The 12,342-nt window shown below is 42.4% G+C and overlaps 1 protein-coding gene across 7 annotated transcripts in view; it reads right to left on the bottom strand.

Moving 5' to 3' along the window:
- KDM6A (lysine demethylase 6A) overlaps positions 1–11,254 on the bottom strand; it is a 209,058-nt gene extending 197,804 nt beyond the window's left edge. For 2 of the 7 annotated variants that reach the window (XM_082446348.1, XM_082446347.1), the window contains exons 1-2: positions 10,413–11,252; positions 10,135–10,198 (exon numbers count right to left, since the gene is read on the bottom strand). In XM_082446348.1, the coding sequence (XP_082302474.1) occupies positions 10,135–10,198; positions 10,413–10,579 (231 nt within the window). In that variant the 5' untranslated portion in view covers positions 10,580–11,252. Of the gene's footprint in view, positions 1–10,134; positions 10,199–10,412 lie in introns of all 7 variants that reach the window. The other 5 variants (XM_082446342.1, XM_082446341.1, XM_082446346.1 and 2 more) reach the window with 4 other exon arrangements.
- Between the last annotated feature and the right edge of the window lie 1,088 nt (positions 11,255–12,342).

The following is a 12,342-nucleotide window of genomic DNA, read 5'->3' as shown; positions in this document are numbered from 1 at the left end:
GATAGGATCATGGCTGCAATTAGAATGGTGGCAGTGAGGATGGAGAAAAACAAACAGATTTGAAATTTAAGATGTAGAAACGTCAAGATAGGGTGACTGTTAGGATGTGATAAGTTAAGAAAAAGAGGAGTTAAAAATGACTCTAAGGTTTCTGGCAAGGGTAGTGGTAAGCGTTATTTACTAAGGCAAGGAACATCAAAGACAATCATAAATTCAGCTTGCATATGTTCAGTTTAAGACGCCTTCAAGATACCCAGGTAAAGTAATCAAGTGGCAGTCAAGTATTCATGCAACTTGGGAGCAGACAGAGTAAAAAAGATCTAGAACACAATCTCCTTGCAAAGGAGACTGAGATGTGGTCAGAGATGCAGAAAGAAAGCCAAAGTAGTCAGATGTTAGGAAAGTCAGGGAAGGGTGTTTTCAAGAGATCTCAAACCTGCCTCTATCTCCCCCCTCATTCCTCAACTACAGCCTCACTTTAAAAATTATTTTCCAAGATGATAACATATATCTTGTACTGAGCACCTTCCACACCAGGCCCAATGCCAGGCACTTTACATATCTTCTTTTCCTAACACAAAATGCAATAGCCTGCCAGAAATCTATCACCACTTCCATTTTACAGATGAGAAAACTGAGCCTCTGAAAGATGAAATAATTTGCCCAAAGATCATATATCTAGTAAGTGGCAGAAGCAGAATTCTACTCTAAAATCCATGCAGTGCTATCTATCCATCAGTACTTCACAACTAGGTTCCTTTCTCCTCCACTTTATCCCTCACTGTAGCCAATACTATTCCCAGAAAATCTACTTCTGGTCATGTCACTTCCCCTGATTAGAGAGTTGAGTTCAATGACTCCCCAAAACCTCCTATGGCCTACAGTGATGGGGGCCTTCACATGCTCAATTACCTCCTCCCAATGCCACTAAGACACCCTACCCTCTCTCTGTCCACACTAAATAAATTATTCACAATTCCTCAAACACCATTTAACTTCAATACCTCCAACTCTACCTTCTTTTTCCTCTTGTTCAACTTCTTTCTATTCGTGTTTGATAACCACGGCCAAAATGTCATTACTTTTCTGTGCAGTTTCTCTTACCCACTTCTCCAGTCTAAACTAACTGCTCCAAAATGTTGGGAATTTGTGTGGATAGCTTAAATTACCCATAATCAAAAGTTTTAAATGTTTTAATTGCTCCATCATTTGAGAGCTCATAGCACTTTGCATATACCTTGATTATGGTACTTACTACATCATATGGTCACTCCGTCTGTCTATCTCTCTCCACAGACTGCAGGGGCAGAGGCCAAGTATTACTTGTTGCCCCAGGACTTGGCACAGTCCCTCACTCACAGCAGTTCAGCAAACGTCTCACAAATCAATCAAGCAAAGTAAAAGCTTTTCTACTTCTCATTCTGACACTTGAAATTCAAAACCCTAAAACATTTAACTATTGTATCTTAAAAACAAATTTTCCGGGCTTCCCTGGTGGCGCAGTGGTTAAGAATCCGCCTGCCAATGCAGGGGGCACGTTAGAGCCCTGGTCCGGGAAGATCCCACATGCTGTGGAGCGACTAAGCCCGTGCGCCACAACTACTGAGCCCGTGAGCCACAACTACTGAGCCCGTGAGCCACAACTACTGAGCCTGCACTCTAGAGCCCGTGCTCTGCAACAAGAGAAGCCACCGCAATGAGAAGCCCACGCACCACAATGAAGAGTAGCCCCCGCTCTCCACAACTAGAGAAAGCCCGTGCACAGCAACGAAGACCCAACGCAGCCAAAAATAAATAAATAAAATAAATTTTTTTAAATAAAATAAATAAATTTTCCCTAAATATATAAACTATCCAAACAGACTCAAGCAACTAAGATTCATAAAGTTCTTAGGAAAAATTCTCTCTTCTGTCACGTATTATGTAATATTCTATTACAGAATTCTACCACAATATTAAAATACAAACTCACACATATTCAGCTAAATATCTGCTTTCTACTCATTTCCCAAGCAACTAATTCTTAGCTTCCAAATGGCAAAAAAAAAAATCAAGGCCCATGGATATTTGATATTAAGAACTTATTTTATGTGTAATAAAGGCACTGTGGCTATGTTTCAGAGACAAACTGAAATATCTATGGATTAAATGATGTGACTCATATGAGATTTCCTTCACAATAATGGCAGTGAGGGGCAAAATACAGATGAAACAAGACTGGTTACGAGTTGAAAATTGTTGAAGCTGGGTAATGACTGGTGAGGGTTGGTTGGTTGATTTTCTCTGCTTTTGAAAATGTTGGAAATTTTCCCTAATACACTGTTTTTTTAAAAAGAGAAAGATCTAACGAACATAATGTAATAGATCTAGTCTAAAAACAATCCTTTATCTAAAAAGGTTTCTTCCACTGTTCTAAATTAAAATAAATTAGATGACCTCATGCAATACTCTTAACAAAGCCCAACCTTCTTCCTGAGAATAAACTTAGCAGTAGCATCTTTTATTTACTCTAACACAGACAAAATACTACCACAGACAAAACCACAAAAAGAATACAAGAACACATTCACAACAGAATGATGTCAGTCTTAGCAACGTAGAGAAGTACAGAAAAAATATAATAAAAGGAAGAAATAGTAAGAGAAAATAAAACCTTATAGAAGAAAGTGGCAAACGGCCATAACTTGGCTGAGAAACCTAAAACTATCTAAATAAGAGATTACTCCCACCCTTCCAGGTTACAGTTTTTAATTAGGTCCCAAATGTAAGCCCGGGCCAACTCAGGCCCAAAAATAAAGTCATCAATGAAACAGATGCTAAAGACCAAAATGAAGAATGAGTACAGCAACTATAACAAAGTCATGTAAATAAAATGCAAAGAAATAAGACCAGGGTGAGGGCAGCAAAAAGAAAAAAAGAAAGAAATAGGACCAAATAGGGTACACACCTCTACTTCATTTACCCTTATCCCAACTGAAGGACCATCAAGACGAGAAGTATCCCAACTTGACAACAAGGTATTCACAGGTATCTCTAACTACACGCCGTAGTATAAAATCCATCTTTAATCAACCAAAATATAATTCTGGCATACTCACTATCAGTGTGCTTATTTTATTATTTTTAAGGTAATGCATGTCTACGGTTAAAATAACAACAACAAAAAAAGCCCACAGTGGTACAGAAATCTGTTTAAAATCTCCCCTCCTGGGGCTTCCCTGGTGGCGCAGTGGTTAAGAATCCGCCTGCCAATGCAGGGGACACGGGTTTGAGCCCTAGTCCGGGAAGATCTCACGTGCCGCAGAGCAACTGGGCCCGTACGCCACAACTGCTGAGCCCGCGAGCCACAACTACTGATGCCCGCATGCCTAGAGCCCGTGCTCCGCAACAAGAGAAACCATCGCAATGAGAAGCCAGTGCACCACAACGAAGAGCAGCCCCTGCTCATCACAACTAGAGAAAGCCCGCGCGTGCAGCAAGGAAGACCCAAAGCAGCCTAAATAAATAAATAAAATAAATCAAAATTTAAAAAATAAAAAATAATAAAATCTCCCCTCCTCCTCACCCTAGAGCCACTTTGTACTCCAAGATGATCATTATTCAAATACTTCTTGAGTATCCTTCCAAAACTTTGTCAGAGAATTTCCTAAACTGACCCATGAACACTCAATTCAAGGATCTCAAGTTAGGAACTCATAACAAAGGTAAATATTACTACAAAATGAGATCAGAGAGGGACAGAACACACAGCAGATGATCCTTTGAACATATGCTAAAAGCTAAAATCTGATTTTAAATCATGTGTTCCTAAACAAAATTAAAAGATTGCTTGCTGATAAAGAAGTCAAGAAACACCATCTCCAAGAAACCCAATCAAGAAATAAGCCCCACCCTATTAACAAGAGACATTCTACTGAGGCCCAATCTAGGATAGAACTTTGAAATTCAATTTACAACTGCCCCAAGAGTAAACTAACTGAAAATGGGGATCCAAGAAAGCAAATAGTGTTTTTGCAGGAGCCATCAATGTCCTGCCCATCTCCAGCACTACCCATCTAGGGAAAGAAGGTGCAGATCACAAGAGTCCCCAGCATGAGGAGCTAAGAGCTGGGTCTTTCTTTCTCTTCTGGGGTCTGGTGTTCAAAGTGCATAATTTGTTGAAACATGTGCCTAGATAAATGGAAAATGCTATCTGCAAATTAAGCTAGCCCAGAAGCCACTGTGCAATTATCTCACAAATGTGAATTCCCCCCCCATTTAACTCATATTACAAAACCTGAATGAAATAATTGAGTTTTAAATGTCTGACACAGAATGTTACATAATATAAATTCTCATTAAATGTTTTAAGAAAAAAATTAAATGAAATACACATCAGGATACAGTGAGTCTCATGTGCTTTCATTAATTTTAACCTAGCAACTATCAGTTAACTTTTGAAGTTAATTCCAGTAATCTAAAATCCAGGGGCTGTTAGTTAACTTCTGAAATTCCCAAATCAGGAATACACAGTCCAGAATAGTTAAATCTAAAAATGAGAGACATGAGGAAGACAGGAGCCATGACAGCACTCTACAAAGGCAATGGTTCTCCTGCCTTTACTTCAGTCAGGAGAATGTGTTAGGTAGCATAAGGAATGTCAGAAGTAAGTTTTCATCAATGAAATGAACGATGTCCAAGTTAATGTGGCTTGGCTAGAAATACTGTAAAGGCGTCTCCACCTCTGCATGAACAGGGTCTAAGAATCAGCAAATCCAGGATCCCAATACTCTCCAGAATGCACACATACTCTGAGAGTCCCATTCAGCCCTGTGTTCCACCACTGATCAGGTGATTCTGGGGCTAATGCCTACTGCTGCTAACATATTGCTACATGTGCCTCCAAAGCACCTCTCCAGCAAGGTCCTTGATAGACTACCTACAAGGACAAAGAGCTGAGACTTCCGTTGTCAAGCTTCACCAACAGGTTCCTGTGACTGCTTTTGTGCATGTTTGCTAATCAATGTTTTTATGGGTGGCAAAAAAAGAAAGAGCCATTCTAACTTGAAAATTGTTAAATTGACCTTTATCATAAGCTTTCAGGATACTTCATACTTTTCTTCTGCCACTGATGTTTTTGTGATAGTCATCCTTATACTTATATCTCACCCTTTTAGGGAACTGTAAGTTTTCAATGCAGACAAGGGATATCTATGTTATCTTCATATTCCCTGCATAGAAGACTTGCATTCAGTGTACTCAAATATTTGTTGCTCTAATTTACTATCGACAAATTACAAACCAGTATAGAAAACTGATACAATTATATGTGAAGCTTCGGTATGAGTACGTAAGACTGTCAGTTATATATTCATTAAATAAACTCCATTAATTAACTAGTCCACAAATACATGCGGGTCTTAAATAACCTAACCACCATTTCAATTCTTAGACAATCTAGTGGTGTTTTTGTAACATAAATTAGTTCTCTGGATACATTTAAAAGATATTAATAATGCACAGTCACTAACATCAATTTCAAAGAGCTCAAAGCATCAAAATGAGTTTCAAAGTAAAATAAACTTAACCAAAAAAAACCTTTTCAAATCTGCAAAATAATACTGGTATTACATAAATAAAAACTAAATGTTACATAATCAAGTCAGAAAAAGATATTTTTACTCTGTAGCTAGCAAAGCACTGAACCTTCACCTTGGTTCAAAGTGCATGGCCCACCATTCCACTTTACCATCTACATCACAGAAACTCATCTCTCACGCAGTTTTTCTTAACAACCTGAAATATATAGAAGTGGCAGCCAAATGTTCCCTAGTCATTTCAATTTGTAACTGAGTCTACAGAAAAGAGCTATTGGGGCGGGGCGGGGGGGGGGGGGAGTTCAGAACTTAAAAAGCGCATGTTTATATGTTCCTGCAATTCTAATGTGTGGCCAGATAAGCAAGCATTTTCTATAATCTCTTAACTATAGCTTTATTACCAGGAATGTATCAAAATCTTAGCAAATGTATAGTAACTGCATGAGACTTTCTCCGGGTAAATAATAATGACTATAATTGTTTACAAGACAACTTTCCAAACTAGAAAATACTTTTTAAGATGCATCATATTAAAGACCTAATTTTCAAACAAAAAAGTATGACATTATTCTGTGGCTACTTTTGTAACCCAAACACTAATCTCCTTTAGCACTGAAAATGAATATATTCCTTTAAGTGCCAGCAAACAAAACACACACATAATACAGCATAATTTTAAACATCAACATCCAAATATTATAGTATTAAAAAGCCACCTCTACAACTAACCTAATAATTTTCCCTTACCGTCTACATGCAAGCGAACCAAATTTAGGAAAATACATGCTTTAATGGACCTTAAACTACTTCCACTGCCCCCAAAATTTTAAATTCCAACTATTTTCATACTAATTATCTCCTAGGAAAAAAAGCACATACATTTTATTTTTTTAGACACATACATTTTAAAATGGTAGACAATCCATAACTACTTCTAAGTATTCTACATAATCTTTCTATTGATTAAAAGAATTACAAAAGAAAAAAAAATCCCAATAAGAGTATTTAATACAAACTTAAAAATGATATAGATACTTCAAAGTGAACAACTATGTATTTTAGCAATAGTTCCCTGACAAAAGATTCCCCAACCCTTTAGCATTATATAACTACTATAAATACATATAGTATTACTATATTCATGCTATATATTACTATATATTATTTTTTAACTCAAATCCTTATTAACTGAAAACAAGATTAATCCAAAAGATTTTCAAAAATGTACTACAAGTGTCACCATAGTTAATTTCTGTTGAAATGCTTCACTTCTTAATTACTTTTCAGTAACTCCACTATAATTAAAAAAATAAGAATCTTGAATTATGTTACCAAAAGATGGTCAGCATTAGTTTAAAGAGAAAAGTAATCAAGATCAGCTATATTTCAAGAACTCTGATTAAGCAACCACTTGCTGTTTACAATCTTTTAAAAATATTTTAAAGGTATTACTGCAAAATAATATACTGTATTACTAATTTCTTTTTCATCCAAAACCCCAAGCACTGTATATCAAACGGCAATCATTCAAACAAAAATTCTTTCAATGACTCCAATATAAATTAATCTCACAAATGCATTCAGAGACTAAGAGAAATCAGCAGTTTAGACAAAGTATTCTCACCTAGAAAAGGTACATAACGAGTTTACGGGCAAGTAAGAGATAGTTATTATTAAACGTTTTAAACTTTCCAAATCTTTTAAGTCAAGAGTTAACCTTTTTAAAAACCTACTAATTTAAATTTTAAAACTTGAAAGAAGATCCAATAATATATAGGAATAAGAATTTTTGAAAGCAAGTAGTAATAGCTAAATTTCTGTCAAAAAAAAGTTATACAAAGTGCAGACTAAATTTGTTGGGGGGTCGGGGTGGAGGGGTGGTAATGAGAAAAATCATCGCTAAAAAGAGAATCCTGGGAGTTATTTAATTCCAGTATCTGCTCTTAGGTAAGTAGCCAGAACCTACCCCAACAAAGAAAAGCCAACTCTTATTTTTAAGACTTTCAGACAATAAGAATTCTGAAACTAACACAGCTCAACATTCCACAAAAAACATACTGTTTACCAGGGCTGTGCAAAAGATGGATGACACTAAATAATTCAATACTTCCTATAGCAGGACTCCAGCTCCTTCATTCTATTCAGAATCCAATTCAAACACATGGTGCGAGGTTATATAATATCAAGCTTTACATTACACATTTCACTGGTATGTTCGAGCTCACAAGGACGCAACCATGAATTGCATGCAGTTGCAAGCACATTCTCTAGAATGTTTTATTTTAATGTTAAGGCTAAGAAGCCTTGACCTAAATAGGTAGGACCTCACAAGCATGGGGTCTGAAGTAAAGAAGAACCTTTTTTCTTTAGTTCCACAAAACACTTACTAATCAAATTACCCAGTATTTTATGAAGCCTTCATTCTTCCACAAAACATAATGAAGCTTTGCAAGTTTCTCATTTATAAGATGTTGCTGTATTCAAACATCAAGAAAGTGATGCACTTGCACAAAAATATACCTGAATATGTTCAGTTCTTTTACAATTTAAACTCAATAGTGCATAATAACTGCAGGGTTCAATATTACAATCTGAAATACAATGTTAAGCACAATCCACTGTGAATCCATCTAAATACAAGTATTCTGAGACATGAAATCAAGTAGCATTTTACACATTATCCACATAAAACATCAGATTCCATTTATTTCTTCATTACCATAACCAAAAGCCGTAGCCTTGGCCAAACTTTTCCAAATGCATTAGCTTTGCAAACAATTTTACCAACCTCCTATTAGATCGGCAATAATCACTCCAAAATAAAATAATGCTCCTTAAATTTAAATATTTTGCTTAATCTTTTGGAATGACAACTTGGACAGTAGTGGAGTATTTTTAAATAAAATATTTTAAATTCTCAGGTTGAAAAAAAATTTCAAGGCTTAGGTCATTTATGCTTAAATCATTTCAGAGCTAGTCGCTATTCATTTTTCCAGCAATAATTTTAATGAAGCCAATTAATACTTACATAGTCAAAGTTTAATTCAACTTTTCTCTATGGGTCAAAGGGACTGGGCTTACTGAAAAGGATTATTTCAGTTTAGCTTTCTGGTCATTATTTGTATTCGAAACCCCTTACACTTAAGTTATTCTGAAACAAAAACATAAGTGTAATTACAGATAAAAGGAATTAGTGACTCTCCTAAACCAAACTACAGACAAATATTAGGGACAACTAAATTTTTTTTTTTAATCAACTTAAGAATAAAATGCAAGGCTTTAGTCATTTCAAACTTCCTTCTCAATTGCAACAATAAAGCTAGGTGTCAAATGCAAAGCCACTGATTTCAGCTAGAAAAGCAAATGTCTAATGGATGCAACACCTATCCCAGCACACTCCAAGTTTCACGGTCCCAATTAAGAAGCAAGCATACAAATATCATTTCGATCAGATTTTGGTCAAAAGACACAAACTGATGCAGACAGATCGAGACTCCAGTGCCTTTGTTCAATAGCTTACGGATGGGTAACTAAATGTGCTACAGGTTGATAAGCATTTACCAGGCTTATGAATGCTGCTTCCAAGCTTGAGAAAGGTACAAGAATTCTAGATGCCAATAATCTTGGATAATTTTTATTAAACACCACCGAGCTACACACTCCGAAGGAGAGGCCTATTCATCGCTACTATTTATTTCCATGTTTACCTCTCCTCCCTCCCCCAAACCCCCCCCTTCACTTTCTCCTCCCACCCTGTCCCGCCATCTTGGGCCGACAGGAGCAGCCATTACTTAACTAAATGACAGTGCCAACAACTTTCCACACAAATAAACAGAAACTGCACCCCGAATTCCCCCCTGGCCTCCCCTGCCAGATAGGCAGGAAACGAGGCTCCAAGAAGAAAACACATTCACAAGTAACTACAGGATTTCTATGGCCGAAAGACCCAAAAAGTAAACAAGTCACCTAACTTCAGGTAAAACACCATACCCCTCGAGATGCATGTCAACAGACCCATGCAAACTCTTCACCGCCCTAAACTACGTGCAACTTCCCCCTTCTGGGAGCGGGGACACAAGAAAGCCCCAAACGTTGGGTTAACAGACTTCCCGAACAGCCTGCCTGGAGGAAAAGAATAAAAACCACGGGAGGCAAGTTAACTCGGCAATGCGGGGAAATCTGCACACATTTACAAGCCCTTTTGACCCTAAGCAGGCACCTCGGAGCGATCGTCGGTCGCCCCTCCCAAAGCCGTAAAATAACAGGCAGTTTTGTCGACCCAGTTGAGCTCGGCCCCAAAGCGCTGCCGTCTCTGTTCCTCCAGCTACGAGAGGAGAGGGCGATTTCGCAAGGGAGCGAGAGAGGGATCCGGGGGTGTGTGTGTGGGGCGGGGGGGGGGGGGGGGGGAGCAGAAGCAGGAAATAGTATTCCGGAAGCCCCTCGGCCCTCGTTCGCGGCCACAATGAGCGCTGGCCGGGCAGCGGGGCCGCGGGGTTCGGGGCGAGCGGGGCGCCGGCCGGGGAGACCGTGTCCGCGCTCCGGCCCGCAGCTGCCTTACCTTGCCCAGCAGGGCCTTCGTCCTGGCGCCATCTTCATGAAACCTCACGAAACCGAAGAAGCGGCTGTGGAGAGACACACACGCGGCTCGTTAAAGGTCCAACAGCACCACCGACCCATCCCTGCCCGAGCCCGAGGCCCCGGCGGCGGCTACGGCACCGAGAGCGCCAAGCCAAGGTGCTCGCCCCGCCGCCGCCAGAGGCGAGCCGCGCTCCGGCCTCCCCGGAGAGCGGCGCCAACCCGTCCGGAGCCGACCGGGCGGGTGACGGCGGCCCGTACCTGTCCAGTCCGCCGAGCGCCTCCCTCTCCTCGGCTGTCAGGCTCGGGGACGCCTCCTCGCTCTCGCCGCTCGCTTTTCCCGCCGCCATTTTCTTTTCCTCATCACCGAAAGCGGCGGCGGCGGCGGCAGCGGCGGCGGTAGCGAGCGACACTCCGCAGGATTTCATGGAAACGCAGCGAATTCACAACTCCGACGCCGACACCTCCCCCCGGGCCGGGGCCCACAACGACGCCCCCAATCTCCGCGCGGGACCGGCACACCAACTTTATCGCCGCCTCCTCCTCCGCCGCAGGCGGCAGCGACGAAAAATCCCAACGCGGCGGCGGTGAAGGCGGCGGCGGCAGGGGCTGCGGAGCCCCCGGGTCGGCAGCGGCAGCGGCTCGGCTTGTAGGGTCACATCGCGGGAGCGGGCGAGGGGCAGCCACGGGCGGAGATGGCGGGAACGGCCGGAGCGTGCGGGGTTGAGGGACGCGGGGGGGGATTCGTTGGAGACACAAACTTCCCCGGCACCAGCACAAAGTTGTTGTAATTGTGTCACACAGCGAACCCCACGCCGCCGCCGTGACCCCCCCCCCCTCCCCGCCCGGCCGGCGCCGCCAATCAGCGTGGCCCGCTCGCTTCACGTGACCTTTGTTGACTCACGTCAGCCGTGGCTCCACTCAACTTGCTAGCTGCCCGAGCCCCGCCCACCGAGGCCCCCACCGACAGGGAGCGGGACGCACGCCAATTCTGGCCGGTGGTTGGCTGCTGGGCCCGTCCGTCCGAGGGAAGGGTTTGTCCTCGAGAGGGAGCAGCCGATTAGGTTGTGCCAGTTAAATACACTGGGGCAGAGAATGGAGGGTCCGGGCCGTGTCACCTCGGGAGCCGCGGCGGGCTCGGGAGGGGGAGGGGAGCGGTGGGGAAGGGCGAGGTCCGGCACCGCCCGCGGCGGGCGCGAGCAATGAGCGAGGACGCCATAGACGGCCTTTGCCTGCCCGGGAGCTCGGTGGTGGGCCCAGACCGCGGCTTCGGCATCCTGCGCTTTGGGGGTCCCGGGCCCCGGAGGGCCTGATAAGGGTCGCGTCGCCGGGAGGCGGCGCACGGCCCCTGACCTCCGCCCTCCGAAGAAGGCGCACACTTTTGGCACCGCTGGAAGTAATGGCCTCCGCGAGGAGCGCGCTCGGGCAGCGGCTGCTGGCCCCCTGCTCCGCGGCTCAGGCGCCGCCCTAGGCCAGTTGTGCGCTCCCGGCCCCGATCCCCTCGCTCGCGCCGCAAGTGAAGGGGGAAAGGTCCCCTGACCCCCGGCCGGAGGTAATGAAGAGTCACCCACGGGGGTCTGGCTCGCTGACCATAGCTCCCCACCGCCAAAGGTCTGTTGGCGGCACTTTGGGTCCAAAGTTTCATGCCACCTGTGTTTTATCAGTAGTTCATTATAGTGTTGTAAGAAAAAGCAATGACGAAAAATTGTTAAGCGAGATCTCCAGAATGTTGGTTTCTACTGCTCTGATCTCAGTGGGGCCTTCATGGAAGAGTTCGGGCTGCTTGTAGACAGGCCTGAGAGAAGGCATAATTAAGATAGTGAAGCTTGCAGCCCAGAAAACCCTTTTCTACCTCCCACAACATGTCTTACGCAACAGTAACACTTTCTTGTTCTGACCGCGTCACAGATGCAAATAAAAGTCACTTGTCTGCCTTTCAATCCATAGGATAATTGGGAGAAAAAGAAAACATGCCTTCGGTCTATTACTCTTTTCAAAAGACAAATTTAATAAGATATGTCTCATATAACAGATCTGTTACAGGGCACACCTCCAGTCATCAGGGATAGGAAAAAAATTAATGGACATACGAAGACGAGGTTTCCTTTATAGACATGGACTCTATATTTTCAATAATGTAACCAATAAACAAGGTATATTCAACTTGGATGTTAAACTATAAGGAAGACAA

The sequence above is a fragment of the Balaenoptera physalus genome, assembly GCF_965194825.1.
Source record: "Balaenoptera physalus genome assembly, chromosome: X".
In the NCBI taxonomy this organism is placed as follows: Eukaryota; Metazoa; Chordata; class Mammalia; order Artiodactyla; family Balaenopteridae; genus Balaenoptera; species Balaenoptera physalus.
The sequence above is the reverse complement of the archived record's forward strand: the minus strand, read 5'-3'. Positions and strand labels throughout refer to the sequence as shown.